General features: G+C 39.5%; 1 protein-coding gene across 1 annotated transcript; it reads left to right on the top strand.

Annotated features, from left to right (window-relative positions):
* The first annotated feature begins 1,922 nt into the window (after nt 1–1,922).
* Nucleotides 1,923–22,608, top strand: LOC140138822 (STING ER exit protein-like). The gene is made up of 7 exons (XM_072160592.1): nt 1,923–2,121; nt 11,611–11,725; nt 12,853–12,894; nt 14,112–14,247; nt 15,603–15,692; nt 17,907–17,996; nt 19,922–22,608. Exons 1-7 carry the CDS (start codon nt 2,001–2,003, stop codon nt 20,006–20,008), a joined length of 681 nt encoding a protein of 226 aa, XP_072016693.1. The 5' UTR covers nt 1,923–2,000; the 3' UTR covers nt 20,009–22,608.
* Nucleotides 22,609–23,734: the final 1,126 nt, after the last annotated feature.

Raw genomic sequence — 23,734 nt, 5'->3', positions numbered from 1 at the left:
GAGGCGGGTAATAATTTAGTGTTGAAGGTAGCGGCGATTTCACACTAAATTCAAAAGCACTGAGTAGCGGGCCGAGTCGCTCCATGTAAAGTTACGTCTGGGGAAAGTTAAGATTATTGTCAACTTCAAAGAAACAATAATTATGGGTGCAATTTGTTAATGAAAGTAAAATGCTATACGACATGTACGAGGTGCATTTTGTAGTAGTAAAGTGCAGTGCTGGGTTAAATTCTGGCCAATGGAGGGCTACCTCCCCCTGGCGAAATTTGTCACTTGCAGTCTTCCCCCGCAGGGGGGGTGCATGCGTGTAAAATCAGCTCATTGGGGCAAAAATTGCTTAAATGAAAGTTTTTGTAAACAGATTTTTGTGATTTTTTGAGTCGGTTACTGAAGAGCAAAGACATACCCGACCAACCCTACACTACAAGATTAATATTGCGGCCGTCTGTACAGGTACACCATCGCTACTTGACTGGTAGGCCTACACAGCGTATACCTACATAGTACCAATGCTGCTACTGCACAGGACCCACCAGCAGTGGTACCGCGCTGGTACAGTGGCGTGCGCAGCACATCGAATGACCAACATGCAGACCAAAGGAACATTTTGTTTTTGCAGAGCCATCAGGCCTAAATGCATATGTAATCCATGTAGCATATTATTCAAAGAAGCAGTGTCAGATTAAGCATTTAAAAATAGTTATACATCTGGTATCGTGCAGGTCACTTTTAAATTTTCCCATTCCCCCCTCTGTCATAAATAACGATCGCTCCCTTATGTACCAAATATTTCTTGCAGGTTAATTCGTTTAGCAAAAATATCGCCAAATTTGAATTTCGTTCTGGTGCACCAGAACGAAATTAACACATTGTCTATGGAGCAGTGTAATACACATAATCATGCATAACTCGCAAACGCAAAATCGGAATCAACTGAAATTTTGGAAATAAGCTTTTTTCGTGGATATCTACTGAAAATGTCATAAAAAGAGGATACTAGGATCACGAAATCCTCCTTTAATGTCTAATTTCAGGAGTTTCTACCACATTTATGTTTGTACATATAATGTTTTTGGAATCTGCACAAAATTGACTAAGAACGCGTCAAATATTTTAATTTAAAGCTGTCTGTATAGACGTCCCATGAAAAAATACATTATATCTTTAAAAAATCAGGCAGTGCCCCTTTAATGCCACATTTCATTTAAAGGTAACCTGATTGAGAGTTACCCCCCCCCCCCACACACACACACACCCACACACTTAACCCCCCATCAATATGCAGATTTTGGTATCAGGTGAACATATTGAAATTAGGGGCTGTGCAATAATTATGAGCCCGGGGGGGTAAAATTTCCAAACGGCATGCCAAAAATCGCTTGCCCCCCCCTCGGCCCGCCAAAAATTCTTCCCCCCTGTGCATGCCAAATTTTGGTGATCCCAATTTTCAAACCTTAAATGGTCCATAGGCCTATACCGGTACATGTTGCGAGCGCAGCGAGCAGGAAAATTTGCATATTTTTTTTTTTTTATGCCTAGAGCGTTTTATTTTAAAGGCGGCCCCATGAATGTGTGCCAAAAATCGCTTGCCCCCCCTCTCGGCTCGCCAAAAATTGCTTGCCCCTCCCCTTTCGGCTCGCCAAAATTGCTTGCCCCCCCAATTTTACCCCCCCCTTTTCAGATCTCAAAAATTTCAGAAACCCCATAGAAAAGCATATAAACTCAATTTTCCCGGGAAAATTTGTGGTCAATTTTTTTCAGAGTCCAGGGTCAAAAATTTTAAGGGCCCCCCCTTTTGTATCAATTAACCCTCCCCTAACAAGTGTTTGTGAATGGTGTCCCTAGCGCACAATAACTTACGACAAATAACTTTTGATTCGGATCACCCTGAATGAAAATCTTGCGCACACGTTTTGATGACGTTTTCACATGCTCATTTCAGCTGTGTGTACAAATGAATGGCCGAAGCCAAGGCAGTGCAAAACTAGCAAACAAAAACAATGCCGAAAGTAATTTCAAGAAGTATTGTCGTTTCTGACAATCGTGAAAGGGAAGAGTATGACAAAGACAGACCGCTACAGACATTTTATTGTCTTTGCGGACAAATGGTTCTTATTATTGGTAAGTGATCCGAAGAAGTAATTAAGCAGCTTAAGCTTTGACTTAGTTCACCACGTAAACTTGTATGGCTCAAAATTCGGACCGCTCCAGTTTGTGAATGAGGACATCGTATAAGTTCCTTGTACTAGCTTTGACTGACTGGCCATGCTGTACAGTCACTCACAGTGCAGTGTCAGTGACAGTGTACTGAAACTTGAAAATGAAACCAAAGATACTCATGAGTATCTTTGATTAAATGTGATTGTGAAATGAACATGCATGATCGACATATTGTAGGTATGCCAGGCAAACCTTAGTTTTACACATTTGCTAGTCAGCGAAATTCGCCTAGACCTAGACTCGCTGAGTCTCATCATGCTCATGGACGCCGTTCGTCCACTGAGACTTGTTTTTCCCATTTTGTGTGTGAATGTGATTTACACGCTTAAGACTTTGCGCCGCTCTTTCATTTTAACAAATTTCTTTGAAATTTGGACGATGCATATATAAAACTGTACTCATATATACATTGCCTCATTTCAAATATATAGTTTTAGTTTTGGTTTTGGTTTTGGTCACGTGTTTTCCTATTGTCCTGCCTAACCACTTGAATCATAAGATATCGAACTCATTGTTTCTACCTTTTGTTTAAAACCGAACATTTGTGACAGTCAGTTTCGGTTTTGGTTTCAGTTTCTTATAAGTGGTGTGGATCAGTAAAATTATTTGATTTGAAGTTACCTACTCTAAGTATACAAAAGAAATGTTTAAATTTCGCAGTGCAATATTCACGAGCAGAGAAGTCGAACAAAGAAGTCTACATTTGAAAGCATTGATTTAGTTTGAAAGCATTGACTTGAGACTACTTAATTAGCCTAAGCTGATTTCACTGTGAAAATATATAGACCATCAAAATATTTCCACAGACATTACAATAGGCACTTGACAGATTATGACTTCAGTGTTATAAACACTATTATACACAATTCTATTTATGTGCATGTCGCATGACGGAAGATCAATATCATAGAAAGCTGGTTTAAACTAACTTTTATTCAATTTATTTATTGGAGAATAGAGAGAGAGATAGAAGAGATCGCCAGGGAAAGAGGGTGTGTGTGTGTGTGTGTGTGGGGAGGGGGGGGTAAGGGAGAAAGAAAACAGAGGGGAGAGAGCATTGGAAGTGGGAAGGGAAGGAGGGGGAGAAGGGGGCTCAAGAGTGGAGTGGAATAATAGGGAAGAGTCGATATCGAGTGTGGGGAGGGGGAGGGAGGAGGATATATATATAGGTGGCGGAGGGAACATAGGTAAGAAGTATGGGTTGTGCTTTCCGGGTAATAATCTAATTCATAATCAAATCATCTACAACATCATGTATCGTTTATATTTCAGACAAATAAACAAAACACCCCCCCACCCCTCAATATATGCACATGATTTCTACATGTAGGTCTAGGCCTCGTATATATCCATCTTTTATGTCTCAACGATGTCTATGCATAACTTATCGGAACTTGGGTGCAATTTTATGGTGTCATGGAAGTGTGCACGCCTACGGCAGAGAGCATCAAAAGTCGCTTGGCGTTGATAGATATCGATAATTCAAATGTTAGCACAATAGGCTATTATATATACGTATGGTTAGGCCATTATACTTTTGATTATATATACCCTCTTGTGTCCTCCCAGCACAAAAGTGTTATGATTGCATACCAGTTCATCTCCACATTTTAATCCCTTGATTTTTGGTTTCTGAACAATAGAGAAACCAAAACTATATATTTGAAATGAGGGATTGTAAGAATCAGAAACTTAACTAGGATTCTTACCAAATTCTTGAAACACAATATCATTTGGAATTTCGGCGAATAAAGATGATTTAAGAAGCCGCCTCTCTCCCCGCGTCCAACAAAAATGATCACGAATGAAAAATGACAAATTTCACTGCGCGTGCGCACAAAGGTTTGACCAGAGGGCTGACAGTAAATTTCGCTGATCCCTCCTCTTCTTTTCTATGTCGATTTAACACACGATTCCCGCTGTTGTTTTGGTTCCAATAAAATAGCCTAAATCCCAAGGCCCCGATCTCGAAACAATAAACATGGCGGAACAAGCACCACCCGATGACCGTGCGTAGGCAGTTGAAGGACTGGTTGATTAAGTTACGTGAAAATACGTCATTGATCAGCATCAATCTCTGCACAGCCAATTTGCGTCGGTCCTAACGCTCGTCGTTCCTATAGACACATACAGTGTGTGCGAGCCCGTGCCGAGACTAACCTACCACCTGCCTACTACAAACACAAATGAGGCGAAGAACTGAGCAACCATTTTTGTCCTGAAAAATGCTTCATCGTGACGATCATAAACGCCAAAAAATTTTTTTTTTTTACTACGCTGGATATTCTTCTTCTTCTTCCAATATAGTACAGTCCGCACATAGCGTATATTCGTACTTTTTGCATGGTGGGTGCAGGAAATTTACAGTGCTGACTACATCTAAGGTGCGATAAAAACTGGAAGTCGTCTAGCGGAGCTGGACGGACTGCACCTGCCCTCTGAAGCATTCCAGGGAGGTGCTGTCAACAAGCTGCTGGGGAAGTGCATTCCAGAGCCTGATTCCATCTGGGAAGAATGAATGTTGGTAAACATTTGTCCTGGCAAATGGCACATGATATTTCATTGAGTGCCCACGTAGCATCACAGTTGGAACAAGGTAGGACTGTGGAATATCAACAAGTCCGTAAGCAATGCGGTACATCATTTCCACTTTAGCCTGGGCACGCCTTTCCTGTAGGGTTGGCCATTGCAGTTGGTAAAGCATGGCTGAGACACTACTGGTAGTTCTGTAGTCGTGGAAGACAGGCGAGCGTATCTCGTTGTACCATTTCCAGTTTCCTGATGTAAGTAGTGGAGTCTGCGAATCCCAGACAACACCGGCATATTCCATTACAGGGCGCCGAAGTGTCTTGTAGCAGAGGACTTTGGTCTCCCTAGGGCACTGATTGATGTTTCTTTGCAGGAATGCACGGGTAGAGTTGGCTTTTGAAGCAACTTTCTGAATGTGGGGGTTCCAGGTGAGATTTTGGTGGATATTGATGCCCAAGTATTTAGCAGAGTCTGCCTCTTCAAGTGTATGGCCATGAATGTTATATGGTATCTTGTAGATCTTCTTTTTGTTGGTGACGTGGAGCACTTGACATTTTGGGGATGAAACTCCATCAACCAATCTTTCTCCCACTTCTGCAGTTGATCGAGATCATGCTGAAGACCAGCTGCATCTTCCTCCTTCTGGATTTTGCGGTAGAGGATGCAGTCATCTGCAAATAACTTGACCGTGGATTGAGGTGATATAACATCAGGCAAGTCATTGATGAAGAGGAGAAAGAGCAATGGCCCAAGCACGCTGCCTTGTGGGACCCCGGAGTGGACAGGAGATGATCTAGATGTGGCTCCATCCAGAATCACTTGCTGAGAGCGATGGTTCAGGAAATCAGCAATCCAGGCATATGTGCTGTTCTCAATGCCATAAAACTTAAGTTTGTGAAGAAGTCTCAAATGTGGAACTCGATCAAATGCTTTCGAGAAATCGAGCAGGATGACGTCCACTTGGTCTCGACTCTCGATGCTCTTTGCCAGATCTTGGATGGTTTGTATAAGCTGTGTCGCACATGATCGTCTTTTGCGAAAGCCATGCTGGGCATCGTTGAGAATGTTATGCTTATCGAGGTGATGCATGATACTGCTGCAGATGATATGTTCTAGAAGTTTACATGTGACAGATGTCAGCGATATGGGACGGTAGTTTTCAGCTTTGTTCCTGTCACCTTTTTTGAAAACTGGCACAACATTGGCTTTCTTCCAATCTTCTGGGATGATCCCTTGGTTGAGAGAAGCTTGGAAGAACAAAGAGATGACGGGAGTAAGCTCGTCTGCCAGCACCTTCAACAGTCTAGTAGGGATCTCGTCTGGTCCACACGCTTTATGGATTTGGAGACCAGCGAGCAGTTTATGGATACCATCAGGATGGATGATGATTGGATCCATGACTGAGTGAGGACTAGATCCTTTGTCTTTTATGGTGGTTTCATCCTCATTCATGTTAAATACAGACGAGAACTGATCATTCAAAATATTTGCCTTGGTTGTACTATCAGAGTAGCTGATACCGTTGGAAGCTTTCAATGGGGAAACTCCGGCATTGTCACATTTTTTTTGTTAATAAAGCTCCAAAAGCGCTTGGGATTTGAGGAAGATTCTGGAGAGATGATATTAGTCACATAATCATTGTATGCTTTCTTACAAGCTGATCTGCATGTAGTCTTAAGAACCTTGTATCTCTCAAAATCTTTTGGTTTCTTAGAGTGCCGAGCTTTATTAAAGCTATGCTTCTTCTGCCGGGTGAGTCTTTTAACCTGCTTTGTGATCCAAGGTTGATTGTATCTTGTAGTGGCAACTTTGGAAGGTACACCTCTATCAAGGATGTTGAGAAGACATGTTTTGATGTCTGCCCACATCGGCTGGATGGGACTACTGGTAGTGTACTTGGTAGTAAACTGATTTTGAAAGACAAGGCATTCTTCTTTCATATTGTCAATATTAGCATTTTTCCACAGAAAAATCTTGTGTGGCACCGGCTTTCTTCTCTTAGGAGTAACGCTCGATTCCACAAACACTAGCTCATGATCACCCAGTGCTGGTAACGCAGTACATCTGCTAACAAGGGATGGGATGGTAGAAAATAGGTCAAGCGTATTATCTCTCCTTGTAGGAAATAAAACCATTTGTTCCAGGCCGATGTCAGAGTGCAGGTCCAAGAAACGCTGGTTTAGACTGAGGGGGTACTGATGTCCGTCAATTGTCAGAGTAGTCCAGTTGATGTCCGGGAGATTCAGATCACCACTGATCCATACAACAGCATTCATGAAATTTGGTGGCAATTTCTTCAATCTGGGAGCACATTTTTCCAAGTACTCGAGATTGTTGTTTGGTGGGCGATATAGTGAACCCACAATGAGAGCAGTGTTTTTGTCAAGGGTGAGTTTCACAAAATTGACTCAACATCTTCAACAGTTTCTATACGGTCAAAGACATAATCTTTTGGATGGCAAGTAAAACACCTCCATATCCATCCTTACGATCTTTACGGATGACTTCATACGATGGTGGAAATATCTCGGAACTATAGGCGCTACTGTTAAGCCAGGTCTCTGTGCCAATGATGATACTTGGGTCTACAGAGTCAATTAAGTTGCCAAGTTCCTCTTTCTTATTTTTGACACTTTGAAAATTGATGTTGAGAATTTTCATTGGTGCGGATGGCTTGGGCTTGGTCTTTCCCTTATTACTGTGAACAGTAGGAGAGGATGATGACAAAAGGTAAACCAGGGCTGTTAACAGAGCTAATACTACTCCGCTCACTGCTACAGGTGCTACTTGTGTCCAAACTAGAGAAAGAATTACTGGTTTCTATTATCGTAGTTGTATCAAACAGGCTCGAGGAGAAGTTAGGCATGCCGCAGTTGACACAATGCCAGGACACATTTTGAAGGCATTCAAAACTCCTGTTTCCATATGCATGCATTCCACATGATACCATTTCTCACAATCATCACATGCAACTCCACGTTGTTTCCAGGAAACAACACGGTGACAGATTTGGCATGGATATTTGGAGATCTAGGGCCTGGATTCAGTTCAATGTCAGATGAGTTTGCAATTAGAAGAAGACTCAGGTATAGAAGGGATTGATTTCTGGAATGTTTTTCATTCACCAGAGGTTTATACTTCATGTTTAGAATGTTTACGTGAACTCCATCACATAGATTGTCATTACGTATAGCTGGATCTTGGATAATGTTATACTTGTAAATTCCACATGAACATGCAGAAAGATTCTTGGCAAAGCCGGGGTTGTTGTTAACAGTACATAGGTGAAGCAGGGTGGCACTAGTAATGAGAAATGCCACATGGATAATGGATGTATTGGATGGTGCCATTGTCTCTCACAAACCGATGGGCGTCGACCCCATACAGAGACTATGATGACAGCACAGTTGGTAAGCTTAAAACAAGGAACACTCTCACCTCAGATGATGACAGAGGAATAAGGCTATAGGTAAGAAGCAGTTACTGTTACTTGAGGAAGGCCTTGGATAAGATCCAGAGACAGTAGACCATCAACAGATTTCCCACCACAAGCAAAGCTGTAGAATTCCACAGGCTGATGGTAAGCTTAAATGCAGGGTAGATGAATTCTGCAGGCTGGTCACACAGGAAAAATCAGTTGAAAACTTCTAACTCCAGAATAGTCGGATGACACAAAAATGGGCAAATACACATCACAACCCAGGATAATAGATGTTATTTCTTCACTTGGGTGATGAAGCAGCACAAATATATGAAGTTTGAAGGCTACAAAAGGAGTAAATTATCAGAGCTATCACTGGACATGTCCAGCACCCACACATGCAATTTTTCATTATTGTTCTGGAATCAAAGTACATGTAAGGATCAAATTTGAAGGTAAATAGGCCAAATATTGCAAGAAAATCTACTCACTAGGACGCTAGGGACTCCGCAGCGAGTACACGGCTATAGGGAAAACCAATAATCTAGACTACCTAGACCATGGCAGGGACCAAACACAATACATACATAGAAATTTCAATTTTTTCAAGAACAGGTCGGTCAAGGAAACCTACATAAATATGTTTTCTATACTTCACTTGACCCAAATATATGATTTTTTATGCATGGTGATGAGACACTCACACATGGAATTTTAGTAGTACCGGTACAAGGAACTTATACGATGTCCTTATTCACAAACTGATACTATCTGTCCATCGTATAAGACTGTTACCGTACGGCAATGTGGTGAAGGAATATTACACAGTCAAGAATAGGCTCCATCATTTTTTTATTATGATCCCTCCCAGTCTCCCGAAACATCAAAACATCAAAAGCGTTGCACTTATACTTACTTAAGACTGTCCTTTTCACATAACGCAGACAAAGTAGGGCCAACTTGCCTAGAAATGGTCAAATTTTGGCAAGAAATATCTCTGTGTAATCCTATGTAAGTCCCATATCACATCGTTATCGGCGATCGAGGTTTTTTTTTCTGAAGTTTGGTTGGTACCCACCAGCGCGTCATGCATGTGACGTGACACAGCTAAAATAATCGACCGGGAATCGGGGATCGTTAAAACGTCAACAAATTTCAAAACACAGAAAGCAGTAAACTTAATCGCGAGCGGTCCGAATTTTGAGCCATACAAGTTTACGTGGTGAACTAGAATTTTAGAGGTATTTTGATAGCAGTTCCATTTAAAAAAAGCTGCTATCATCATGAGACTAAGATCTAGAAACACCCCCGTAATGCTGTTTTGGGGAATTTTGCTAGCAGAATCTTTTTGATGAAAGTCAATCTTTGAAAAGATGTAACTGTGCCACGGAAAGTGCTATGAGTAGCAGGGGTTGCACTAGGTTTTAAAATCAGGGGTTCTCAGAACCCCTGAATCCCCTGAAAGTGTTAAAAATATGCGCTCAAATCCTAAAATAAGGGGTTCTCTAATCTGTCAAGTATTGAATGTACCGTTTCAATATATCAGTACCGGTATCAGATTTTGTGATTTTGGTTATAATGATGCGTTACTAATAAATAGTTAAGGCCCGGCAAAAAACACGATCTCGTTTTCACACCACGATTCTCGCTATTAGGCCCATCGCACTTGATTATTAGTTTCCTGTTAAAGATTTTGAAAAAGGGACGAGGTGACTTTTAATTATTAATTATTAATTATCTTTTAATTTCTTTATTTAGTTTGAACTATTACAAGCAACTATTGACTTGTTTTGACTAGAGCGGGCATTTAATTATTTTACAACAATATTTGATTTTATAAATAAGTGAAGGTGGAGTTGTAGGCCTACTCTTTGTTCATTCATCATTATTGTTGATATTATAAGTCAGAAAATGGCAAGTAGAAGTAGTTGAAAGTTATTTTAAAGGAGAAAATTAGAAATAAAAATAAAATAATTAATTATTTTGAGATTTTCAATTTTGGACGCGGGCGGTAAACAGGAAACTAATAATCAAGTGCGAAGGGCCTTAACCAACTACCTTGCTTTTTAAGAAAGTCCCCAAGCAGTGTACTTACTATAAAAGTGTTGCTTTATGCCATAAAAGTTCACCGAATTCCATAAAATGTTGTGTTCTGATTGGGTAATTGAATCACGTCATCATCACTTCAGCACCTCATTCACAGAACAATCTGCATCTAGTTTTGGCTTTCTTTTAAATTCACCTGGCATACCTGCCAATTTACAGTACACTATTTTGCAAAGACCTTTCGCACTGCCCGTGATGATCATGATGACGTGATTCATCAATCAGAACTCAACTTCATGTTCACACTCAACTTAGTCACGCCATCATTATCTGTAACTGCGCAAAATCATGAAATAGGGCAGATAGTCTAGAGGAGTCTTTTCACACTGGCCGAACGATCATGTTAAAACTTTCATTTAAAGAACAAGTTGTGTTCTGATTGGGTAATTGAATCACGTCATCAATACTTCAGCACCTCATTCACAGAACAATCTGCATGTGATGATGATGTGATTCAATTACCCAATCAGAACACAACTTCATGTTAAAAACCATAAACTGCATCAATTCGGACAGTGAAAAAGGTCTTTGCAAATAGGTGCAGCAAGGTTTTTCCTTAATAGTATGTGAGTGAGTAATGAGCATACTTTACTACATCCATCGCGTAGCCATTGTGTTAAATAAATGCACTTGTCTCTGATTGGCTGCTGATGTGATCTGCTGTTGTTAAGTCAATGATACGCGTCATACGCATTATTAAACTTAAAATGCATAGCCGTAATAACTATATAGATGTAACATGACAAGAACATTGTGAGTACACTTAATTTGTTAATTAAAGGAACCAGGCAAACATATTAATAAGGGGTGTTCACTACTACAGTTTCTGTCAAAGAAGAACAGCACTTGTTTACATTTTGAGAGCGTGCAGTGCACACAGCAATACAGCATAAACACGGAAGTGGGGTTCTGCTTAGCTGATTCCATCACCTGACAATCATAACAGACGCAGTAATCTGATGAGCTGAAACAAGGCCCATTCCTGCTTATTTTCACCCTTGCACTAGCTGCCTCTTCCTTTAAAAAAAAAAAGTGTCAAACAAAAAGAATGTAGATTTTGAGGTGTAAAACATTACATTACATACATTACATACAAGGCATTTATAGGGCGCCATTTCATAAAGACCACGGCGCCAAGATGGAACACAAAATATTTGAAAGGCAAAATAAAACAGCAAAACTGAAACAAAGCCACCAGAATATAGGCAAGGATGCTGTTTGAATGCCCATATCTGGAAAATTAATCATTGAAAGACAGTCTTATATTATAAACAAGGGATCATACCCCCATTTTAACCCATTGTATTTATTTGCATACACTTCTCTCACTGCAGACTGTGCCTTGGACAAGTTACCACTTAGAAAACGAGACAAAGCCAGGGTGATTGACTCCAGTAAACATGTACACAAGTTGACATGTGAGAAGGGAGAAATAATCTATCTTAGAAGGTATGCTATATATTTACCAACAGTTGAAGTACATGTAGAAGCATTAAAACCATAAGGGCTGGTTTCCCGAAGCATGGCTAGTGGTCAGGCTTCCTAAGCCATCAGGTGTAAGCCCAAAAGTCCTTTATACCAGTGCTTACAATTTCACATCATACATTACCTAGAAGGATAAATAAATAAAATGGATCCACATTCCTGACCACTAGCCAAGCTTCGAGAAATCGGACCTAAATGCCCTAAGCCCGGTGCAGTCACTGTCACAAACAAGGCGTAACACATGATTGTTCTAGAAATTTAAAATGACCCATATTTTCAAGGTCAAGGACAATTTCACAAATTTTACCCCCTCTTTTGCAGAGTAAGGAGAGAAAAATGCTTGTTTTTTGTTGAGATTTGAACTTGAGACCCCTCATGTTCCAAACAGTAGGTCGGCGACTGCTACCTACAGGTTTTTCTTCGGCCCGGCCATTAAGCCGTTGGTATCACTCGGGGTGATTGCATCATCACATCACATGGGGATGTATGCATGCGCAATGAATATATCACATACAACATAGTATACACCTATCCGACTTCGCCATTACTGCGGTGTCCCCGATGTAAAACTGCGGTGTCCCGAGGTCGGGGGTTCCATCCATTATTTATTGTGTGCTATACAGAATTGTACCCGGGAATTGTACACAACAGTGATATTCAATACACAATCATGAGTATTGAATTACGAATTAAATCTCCCGCGCTGGTACATCTGTGTTGCCGTCAATAGAGGGCCAAATACAGTAAACGCTTCTCGGATTGGTGTATACAAATATTTATTGCTCATGAGGGATCTGGTGGAATCTATTGGTCCCCGAGGTAAACTGGAGACCATGGTATGTCCGCCAGGTCTGGGGAAAACTATTAAGATTTAGCTTACCATTTACAACAGCCTATATACAAATCTAACCATAACATGTTTTTCAGCAGACTGTCAGATTACCAGACAAAAGTGTTTACCTTTTTAGTCTTGTGACATGGCTGAAAGAGTGTAAATTCTCTCACACATCGTAAAAATAAAGGTTAAAAGTACTTAAATGTTTTGAATTAATTTTTAGCAGCAGAATAAATGCATTTCTTTATCTCAACAGACCTGAAGGAATTGAAAAACAGTACAGAAAGAAATGTAAGAAGTAAGTATGAAAGCCTTTTGTATATAGATAGTCCATAAATTCCATTCTGATGGGGGGAGGGGCACTCAACTTGAATTTGGCAGGGGTGTGCTGTGTGCTGCATACCTGTATGTTTTATCAATATTTATTGAGTGGATGAAATTCCAATTTAGCCTGTCTACAAATCATTTGGACGGGGATTTTACTCCTGGTTAAACGTGAAACCCTTAGTTCTGTGTAGCCTACATGGAAGCTTGGTCACTCATTGTTTGTATGTAATGTTAAACTTGGATGGTCAAATTTATAATGAGCTATTCCATTTAAAATCCACACTACCCCTGTGGAAAATTTTGGAAATATCTTCCACAGGGGGAGTATGAATTTCAAATGGAATGTTATACATTTGCAGCTCTATTTGAAATTCACTCTCCCTCCGGGGAAGATTCAGATTGAATCTTTCTCAGAGGGTGTATGAAATTCAAATGGAGCTGCCTAATGTGCTTGTTCCATTTGTTTGTTTGTTTATTTCTTCTTTATACTGGGTCCATATTCAGGGGAAAATTATTTCTTCTTTATACTGGGTCCATATTCAGGGGAAAATTTAAGTATTCCCCTGTTCTTCCATATGGCCCAGTTAAAATTCCATTTGAAATTCATACTCCCCCTGTGGAAGATATTTCCAAAATTTTCCACAGGGGTAGTGTGGATTTAAAATAGAATAGCCCAATTAAAATGATAAGAACACAACACCTCAATTTCTAGCTAAGGCAGAGCCCACACAAGAAAATGCTTTCATGTGATGAAGATATTTGTGTTACACTTCGAATGATCAAATGAAGATGCGTGTGTTCACATTACAAAATCACTTTATTCAATTAAACAATCGTTTTATCGATTGAAGCTCTTTCGCTTCATCTATATAATTAAGATAATGAAAATCGAATGAAGAGATGTGCGTTCACTTTATGTCAATCTCATATTTAATCTTCATCAATTGAAGCAGTCTCTCTGCTGTGAAGAGGGCCAGGTCTAAGACACTACAATATTAATTCACAATAGCTGTGTTCAACCTTATAGTTATAAGCATTCTGGGATCTGAAAAGTAAGTCACTACAAGGGGTACTTTTTATAACCATTACAATGTAAGTCAAACTGGGTGTTTTCCATGAAAACAAAAAAGATGACAAACACAAAAAGTCATTTTGCTATTAAATGGTTTTAAATCTTTTATTTTTTAGGTGTGGTTTATTACTATTCTACCAGCATTCAGAAAAAGACAACAATGTTGTGTTCATAGTAAATGGTGCAGTATTTGAGCCAGGAAAAGGTCCCGTAAAGGAACCTTTAGTGATTAAACAACCACTTCGTAAAAAGGTAAGATACCAAATTAGTTGAGTTGGAAGAAGGGTCTATCGTGCACCCTCGGAAATCAACTTCTAATCGACATCTGCAGATCAGAAAAAATGTGTAGAAAACAAAAAAAAATAAATGTTAACAAATTCAATAAGTGTCCCTAGAGGTCAACAGGGTCAAATTTCAAAATTGCTCAGATTTTGTCAAAAACCACAACAAAGTATTCCTTAATTTTTTTGAATTTGTTAACATAGCTTATTGTTTTCTATGCTTTTTTTCTGATCTGCAGACATCGATTAGAAGTTGATTTCTAAGGGTGCGCGATACGCCCTTTTTCAAATTAAATTAACTAGTTGAAATCCGTATAGACCCTATCGAATACCACGTCACTTGTCCTCATTTAAATAAAATTCTGTCCACCATAAGGTACCACAGGGCAATTCGCACAATACTAAAATAAAACATGTGATAGAGATGAATGGTTTTGGAATCGAACTAGACACATGTCCCTCCGTCACTTAAAACTTAGAACCAATGTGGCTGCCATTTCAATTGTTATACCGTTCCGCTTGAGTTTATTCGATACGGTCTATACCCCTATGGGGTTACCTGAATGGATGAGTCCATTTGAAATTAATTCACACCCCTTGTGTGGGAGATTAATGTCATGTCTTGGGGTGTATGGATTTTAACTTGAATAACCCATTGTCCTGATTCCTTGCAGTTCTTTTCCAGGAAAGCAGCTTTTGAAAAGTATGCCATACAGAACAAATTAAAAGCCATGTAACTTAGGGACCGTTCACAAACACTTGTACGGGGGGGGGGCTGATGCAAAAAGGGGGGCTGAAAATTTTGACCCTCCTAAGGGGGCCCTGAAAAAAAAAATGAGTTTATATGCTTTTCTATGGGGTTGACCCATAATTTTCATGTCAAAAAGGGGGGGCCCTGAAATTTTTGAGGTCTATAAAGTGGTTTTTGCGATTAAATTATTTTGCATCAGGCCCCCCTCCCCCTACAAGTGTTTGTGAACGGTCCCTTACAGGGGAAAGTTCCGATCCATGCATCATACACTAACTAGCACATTTAAACATGGAAACATAACATGTGTTGGCAGGTAAGCCAGTGGAAAAAACTATGGACATACCTACCTGTGACCTTTGGATAGTGGGTCTGATGCTCTAACCACCGAGCTACACAGATTATCCCTGATAAACAGGTCTCATATCAAAAAGTCCAGTAAGTCCACCACCGTTATGTATCTGCAATATGTGAGCCTTGGGGACTGAAGACCAGTCCAAGACCTAGAAGTGAATTTACAACATAAGTGTTTTTATTTATTGAATAATTTTTCCATAATTTTCTTTTTCTTTTCTCAGGTTATGTTGACCAAGAAAACCAAAGAGATGGGCAAGTATGCGTCTGTTACCGTGTCAACCGTTGAGGAGGAAGAAGACGAAATAGAGGAGGTATGTTTCAAAATCATTCAATCGCTTGATTTATTGATCGATTAATATATGAATCAATCAATGGTGGCTAGACTTCACCTAATTGGAAATTATCTTTTTATGTAAGTTGGCAAGAAAAAAGGACCAGGCCCACAGGTTTTAAAGCAGTGGCAGTGCCAGTGCCAGAGGGCCGGTGGGATTTTACTCCAAAATTCCCGGTGCCACCACTGGTTTTGAGATTAGGGTTAGAATTAAGAGTTACCGCTTGTGTCAGTTGAATACAAGAAGTTCAGTAAACTTACATTGTAATAACAAAGCATTTACAACCTTGCATCCAAGCACCAAATTGTGCCTGGATTAGGAAAACCGATTTGAATCAGAATTACCAGAGAAGATGATAAAGAGGAGGTCGCTGCTGCCTACATCAAATAAATAATGTGTGCATCCGCCTATTGATGGAAATAATGATCTAATCCGATTGATCAACTAATACGATAAGTGGCTTTGCGAGTCACGACTGTCTAGCTCTAAACGGCGCATGCCCGGATATCAATTTGTTATGTCAGTTGACCGCGAAATATAATTTCTGTATTGTTTGGCATGACCGGCTGCTAAGGTTGACCCGAGATCCCTGTGAAAAAAGACCCTCATTTTGGATCCAAATAGCATTTTTGGACACGTTTGGACATAAAACGGGAGTATATGGAGAAACTGACACGAGTTTGAATTACTGATTACACTAGTTTTAAGTTTCCGTAAACTGCCGCAAATATTCAAATACATATCATTTAAATTTCTTTTCCTTTGACCTTATATTAATTTTACTGGAAAATTAATTATGCTTGACTTTCCATAACTTAACAAAACTTTCGATTTTTTTTAATGGGAGTTGCGATATTTATGATGCTTTTTCACTCGTTTAAAAACAGTGTTGTAGGTCTCGAGACCAGGTCTCGGTCTCAAGACCATCTCGAGACCTGGTTTTGCAGGTCTCGGGTCTCGGATGTCAAGGTCTCGGTCTCGGACCTCAAAAGTCTCAGTCTCGGACCTCAAAAGTCTCGGTCTCGGACGTTTTTTAGTTCAAGACCTGTCGAGACCTGAAGAAAAAGATTTGACTTTCTGTTGTTGATCATTACTTTTTCCTTACCCTAAATTTCAATGAATGTTGAAGAAATTGTTAAGAATAAAGATGCAGAAATCATTTTTATGATACTGACATGTATGAGGTTAGGGATTTAACAATATGTGGAGTTATAAATGACTCAAAAGTGAGCATGTTCGGATGTGAGCTTTAAATTTTATTTCATAATCAAAAATGCTAGTACTTCCGCCGCCACTCTGATTAAGCTGGGGTGGGGTACTCAGTACAAATGGCCATATGGGGGCGTGCTGCAAACATGGGTAGCAATTTCAGCCTTCGGTACCTCCTTTATTGGGTATTTGGATGGGCCCTTTTTTCAAATTTTCATGAAAATAGCTCAATTTTGCCTCCACTATAGCCAACATTTTTGAAATTTTCACAAAATTTGGAGGAAAAGTTGCAAAAATTAAGACACATTTTGTTAAATTTGGGTCCATTTTCTTGAAAAATTGGTACATTGATGGGTCTCCTTTCAAATTCCCAGCTGCACACCCCTACCCAAACCAAACTTGAGTATCCCCCGGGATTAAACCAAGGTCTCGGTCTCGGTCTTGGTCTCGGAACTTAGAGGTCTCGGTCTCGGAAGGGGTGGTCTCGGTCTCGGAAGGTTTGGTCTCGGTCTCGATCTCGGACAGGCAGGTCTTGGTCTCGGTCTCGGTCTCGGACATAGAGGTCTTGACTACAGCACTGTTTAAAAATAATGGTCACCTTAGTATTATTTTTCTTTAAAGAAAAAAAGCATGATTTGACTGCGAAATTGGGAATTTAATGATGTACTTCCGTGTGTGGAATATTTTCTCCACTGAGAGAACTACCGAATCAGTCGAGCGTGTGTCGGATGAACAGATTACCACAAAGGAAGTTTCAAGTGGTGTTTTAAGTACCCCAAACAAAGAAAAGTGAATGGAGGTTAACTGTGGGTAATCGGATTATATGTTCGAGCGATCTCCTCTTTTCTCATCTTCTCTGGAATTACAAAATGCTGGTGTTGATGTTGAGTTTTTTTATACTTCAGGAATTAATTGTTTTCAGTAGTTTTTGATGGAATTCTTTCATATGTTTGTGTCGTTTTTGTTATTTTTTTCATAATACAGAGAGAAATTGCAGATTCCTATGCTAGCAATGCAAGGGTAATTGAAAAGCAGCTGCAGAGTAAAGGATTGAATAAACGCAAAGCAGAAGATGTAAGTACCTTAACCCCATGAGAACTACCTGCTGATTGGTCAAAAAGAGGTTCTCATTATCAATTGGACCAATCAGGAATATTGTTAAATAATTTCACCACACAAAAAAATTTGGGTGAATTATTTGCAAAGCTCCATTCTGATTGGTGATTCAAATGAAGATATGAGTTCCCATGAGAACTACCTGCCAATTGGTCAAAAAGAGGTTCTCATTATCAATTGAACCAATCAGCAACATTGTTAGAATAATTTCACCACGCAAACAAATTTGGGTGAATTATTTGCAAAGCTCCATTCTGATTGGTGAATCAAATGATGATATCATGTAATCGACCAATCAGAGGCAATGTTAGATCGGCAGGTAGTGCTCAGGGGGTTAAATAGACTAAAAATAAAGCAGATTTCCTGTTACAAAAGTGCCCAGTGAATAATTACATAGTGCCGTTTCACGGTTGTTTGATGGGATCATTTATTAGATTTTCAAACAAAACATGTATAACCAAATTTTAGGCTTAAACAGCTAAAAGCGATATCATGCTAATGTATACAGATGCTTTTGAGTCGTTCTCAACTTTCATTTCCCCTCTTTTACAAAATTATTCACTTTCATAGTATTTTGTAAAGCTTTTTCGGATATAAAATGTATCTATTAATGCCAAAATTGGTGGCGCTATTTAGTTACTGGAAATTTCCCTTTCAAGCTTTTAATACAAATAATTCCATTTATTGTTTGATAAAATATGTATATAAAATTTCCTTGTTGCTTGTTTCACCTATTCCAGCTGTTTTAATGGCGGTATTAATCACCTAACCCTTGCAAATAAAGAAATATGATTTAGGATAAATAGCGCCATCTATAGTTTGCATTTAGTTAATAATGAAGCCAATTCTATATATCAAACAGCCATGGTTTATTGGCTGTTCATGTGATATTCTGATAGTCGTCAACAGTGTCGGCAAATGTTGATGGCAAGTGTGTATTGGGCTATTCCAGTTGAAATCCATACACCTGGTATGGAAGACCTTAATCTGCCACACAGGGGGTGTAGATTTCAAATGGAACCACCCATTCAGGTAACCCCATTTGAAATTTACACTCCCTGTGTGGAAGGTTAATGTCATGTCTTCCATATGGGGTGTATGGATTTTAACTGGTATAGTCCATTCTTTGTCAAAGGAATTCTGTTGGCCATCATTGTCATACAGGTTGAAGGTAGTCTGTGTTACAGACCGTGTACCTATATTAACCATAGGGAGAAAAACTACTGGGAACCACACACTCTCGGAAACCATAGTGGGCACACTGACTTGCCCATACTTGGCTCGTACTCGCCGCTTCGCGGCTCGAATTCGCGGCTTCGCCGCTCACCCCCCCTTGATCGCGAGTCCGACACTATCTCAAGTCAGTCTTTGACAAAGACTAGGTTGAAGGATGAGGCAGCTGAAAACATTTTGTACTTTTGTGAGGGTTGTATTTTTCAAGTTCTATGCATATTCATTAGTTTTAATGACCTTATTTACAAATTTTGTCAAAAATGTGTAGGAGATATTTTTTGCACAAGTTAAGAACACAAGGGATCGTTCAATATTATGCCAGTTTTGACTAAAAAATGTTGCGTTTCCCCTCACGTCAGCTCAAAATTGTTGGTTCCCCCCTTGTTTTCCCCTTTATCTTTATTTAAAACTTAACATTTCCCCTCATGGTTCAAGTAAAAATTTCTTATTGCCTTCTGAAATCCCCCCCAAAAAAATTGGATTCCTTAAAACTCCCACCCTACCTCCCGGTGTAAATATTGAACAGTCTCTAACATTGTGAGGAACTCAGTGCATAATTTGGCAGGGTCTTTCTCATTAGGATATGGAATCTGCAAATTGTAAAAATCTTGAATTTCTATTAAATTTTTCTTTCTTTTTTTCCCCTCCAGGCTGTCCGAGAGGAATTGACCAAGAAGGCAAGAACAAAAGGAACACTGATTGATAAAGCTCCCCCTGGTGCTGCGAGTAATCAATAAGAACAATAGGAACACTGATTGATAAACCGCCCCCTGGTGTAGCAAGTAATAAAGTACTAATCTTTCTAAGTGAAAATGCTGCTTAAATATGATTAGCTGTTACTTTGTTTTACTGAGCAGACTGATGGCATACCTACCTACCAGGGCGTGGTCGTACCAGGGCGTGGTCTGTGGCTCCAGTGATTTCTCATGTCACGCAGATGGCCATTGTTCTCATCACCGCAATACACACGATTAGGATACATGCACGAGGACGCCTATTCAGCATACATCGACACTTCTTCAGCGTACAATGGCAACCTCCATTCTGGTACCAGGGGCGTTGGAGTGGAGCCAAAACAACAGCGGGAATCGCTTGGAAAATCGAATAGCAAAAGTAGGCATGTACCAGTTGAATTTACTGTCGAGGCCCTGCACCTACCATTCAAGTAAAAAGGCAGCCTGCTTTGCCATTTACTTGAAGATACTGGCATTTTACTTTGGGAGCAAAATACAGTTATCTGCAATGTTTTTGATGTTACAGTTACTGTGTTTTTATTGGGAACAGTACAGTGGCAGCGCCACTGGGGAGGGGGAGGGGCATGGGGGGAAATACTTCTCCAGTCAGAACTCTTGCCCCACATTACGAAAATGTCCACTTTTTGTGCCGTAACTGTATAGTAAGGCTCCAAATTATAAAAATACATTCATTTTTTATTTTCAGACCTGAAACCTCTTAGCTTTAAAGCTGATATCAGGTTTTTGTGTTGCTCAATTTACATGTTTTCTTTCAATTTGAGCTATTTTACCCCAATTTCACATTGTTTTCAGGGTTTTTTGAGCATATTCAGCTTTTTTCACTAAAGTATCCAGTCTACTAAGAACCAATGAAATATTGATTGATGGTTGTATGTGACAAAGTTTCACCTTCAGAAAGCATACTACAGAAATGACACCCCTTATGTCAAGCATTGGAATCTCCTTTATAAACTCCTCAACAAAAGTTTGGAAAGTTTTTTCAAGCATCTGTATCTCCAATTATTTGTGACATATTCATATCGTGTTGCATATCAATGGATAGCTACAATACTCCCCTTTACAATAATACCCCATTTGAAACAATAAAATTTTTCACGGCTGAGTACACGCCTTGTGAATGTAGTGGGGTCTCAAACAGAATTTGCCAAATTGACCATTATTCTGTGCTCAAACAACGCTAGCCACTAACCTCAATAGCGGGTGGAAAAACCATAGGCAGCCACCTTCTCCTCATGCTGCTCACCGACCTGGTTACACGTTACTATGGGATGGCATTCCATTCTTCAAGAAGGATTCGTCGCAGATCATTCAATGCGGTTGCATATGGGCTTCTCTGGCCCCCGGGTCTGGCCTGATGGCAGGCCATTTTGACTCTACTCCCATATTCTGTAGGTAGTCGTTGACTACTGTGGCTATGTGGGGCGAGCGGTGTCATCTTGGAGGATTGTATTAGGTCCCAGATTGTGAAGATATGGGATTGCAGCTTGCTGCACAGAATAACGGTCAATTTGGCAAATTCTTTTTGAGACCCCATTACATTCACAAGGCGTGTACTCAGCCGTGAAAAATGTTATTGTTTCAAATGGGGTGTCATTGTAAAGGGGAGTATTGTAGCTATCCATTGATATGTAACACAATATGAATATGTCACAAATAATATGAGATACAGATGCTCGAAAAAACTTTCCAAACTTTTGTTGAGGAGTTTAGAACCCAGGCCTTGCCATCTAGTTTTTGAGGTCGAGTGGTCAATCACTCGCTACCATGATGCTAGGCGAGTGGTCGAATCACTCTCTAGTAGTATATACTGTAGTGGTTGAATCACTCTCTAGTTTGAAAGATAATTCATACCAATATGAAACACTTATGCACTGTTGACACCCTCTTTCACTAGGATCCACAGTATGCTCATCTATCAGGGGAACAGTTCTTAAACCCAATACATTTGTACATTCATTGAATGACCTTTGAAGATTTGGGTACAAAAACTCATATTCTGCAACTTGAGCTCAAATTTTGCACTATGATTATGTAATTGAGGTTATTGGACTATGTCATTGGGATGAGGCTCTTGTGGGCCATAGTGTTTCACTGATTTTCAGGGATTAAGGCTAATCTATTATCATGATAAATCAAATACATTGACTAAATGCTGAAACTTGAATGCTGTAAATTGGATTTAATTTTGGGTGATTGGCAGTGAGCGATATTTAGTGTCTATGGCGAGTGGAAATGCGTTCACTAGAAATTGAGTTTGGGCGAGCGGTGGTGAGCGAGAGCGATCGCTCGCCTCAAACGGCAAGGCCTGGAACCCATACCATTCCTCATGTGAGTTGGCTTTATTTGTCTCAATAATTGAGTGCAATCATCACAGAGTCATCCGATCATGCTCCCCTCTGACTTGCTGAAAGCTTTTTTATGCTGAAACTGTGGTGACAGTAGAATCCCATTATATTTTTATCAGAGTTATGAAAGTGTTGAGGCCAACCATTTTCTTATAAGACCAGGATAAAAGTTGGCATTGCTGGTATGTTTTAGATGCTATGTAATTATGTAAATAAAATCTTTTGATAACAAAATGACATTTTTGTTCAGTCTTTATTCCTTGTCTATTTCAACAGTACTTTAATATCAAAGTCAATTTCAATGTCAGTGAGTTTCTCTTTAGTTGTTACAGTTTGATCAGCTTGTAATCGGTGGGCCTCATAACAACTCGGATTAATATCAATATATTTTATTTTAAGAATTGTCTTGTGACAACTCGCCAGAAGCATCACAATTTATTAGTTGAAGTCCTATACTTTGTCTACTTTCTTTAACACGAACAATATAGACCCTACAGGTCAACTACACCAGGCACAAAAAAGAAACTCGTCAGTTATATTCATCCTTGCTGTTCAATAACTTGATAATTTTGGATTATTCTGAAATATACATTTTGTTAATTGGACTTTGCTTTCTCATTTGGCACCCTGTTCGTGAAAAACAAACAAGAATTGACCAAGATATGCGTCTCCAAACCCGCAAACCCCAAAAACAAAAGTCGCATTTTCAATGATTTTCAATGGGAACGCATCGTTGTATTGCACACAAGCACCACGGGCCAATCAATAAAGCGCACAGTGTACAGGCACAATTGAATCGTTAAAATTGCAACTTTTCATTTTGGGGTTTGAGAGTTTGAGGCGCATATCTTGGTCAATTCTTGCTCAATGTTCACGAACAGGGTGTCAAATGAAAAAGAAAAACCAATTAATAAAATGTATATTTCAGAATAATCCAAAATTATCAAGTTATTGAACAGCAAGGATGAATATAACTGACGAGTTTCTTTTTGTGCCTGGTGTATATCACTCTTACCGTGGGTATACTTTTCAGCATAGTAGTAGTAAAAGCCCCCCCAGATTACGGGCTGATCAAAGATTTAATTTGCTCTCTCCCCCATAGGGGGTACTACACCCCTGCCCAATTTTATGCCTATTTTTGCATTTTTCTCAAAAATTATAGCACATTGGTGAGAAGTAAGATATGCATATTATAGGGGCAAGGACTACAACTATTGTATTGAAAATGCAGCAACTTAAGGATGCACACAGGATCACTGAAGTGTTACATGGCCAAAATTGAGTTTTCATCATTAATGTCATCTTCAAACCGTATTTTATCCTGTCATTAATAGATTTTAAAGAAATCTTAAAATTTGAACCA

This window comes from Amphiura filiformis, chromosome 18 (assembly GCF_039555335.1).
Source record: "Amphiura filiformis chromosome 18, Afil_fr2py, whole genome shotgun sequence".
Classification (NCBI taxonomy): Eukaryota; Metazoa; Echinodermata; class Ophiuroidea; order Amphilepidida; family Amphiuridae; genus Amphiura; species Amphiura filiformis.
The sequence above is the reverse complement of the archived record's forward strand: the minus strand, read 5'-3'. Positions and strand labels throughout refer to the sequence as shown.

Coding starts and splice junctions, on each gene's coding strand:
- LOC140138822 (XM_072160592.1), top strand. CDS start 2,001: ATGCCGAAAGTAATTTCAAGAAGTATTGTCGTTTCTGACAATCGTGAA. Junction 2,122..11,610: donor ACAAATGGTTCTTATTATTG/GTAAGTGATCCG, acceptor CTCTCACTGCAG/ACTGTGCCTTGGACAAGTTA. Junction 11,726..12,852: donor GAAATAATCTATCTTAGAAG/GTATGCTATATA, acceptor TTATCTCAACAG/ACCTGAAGGAATTGAAAAAC.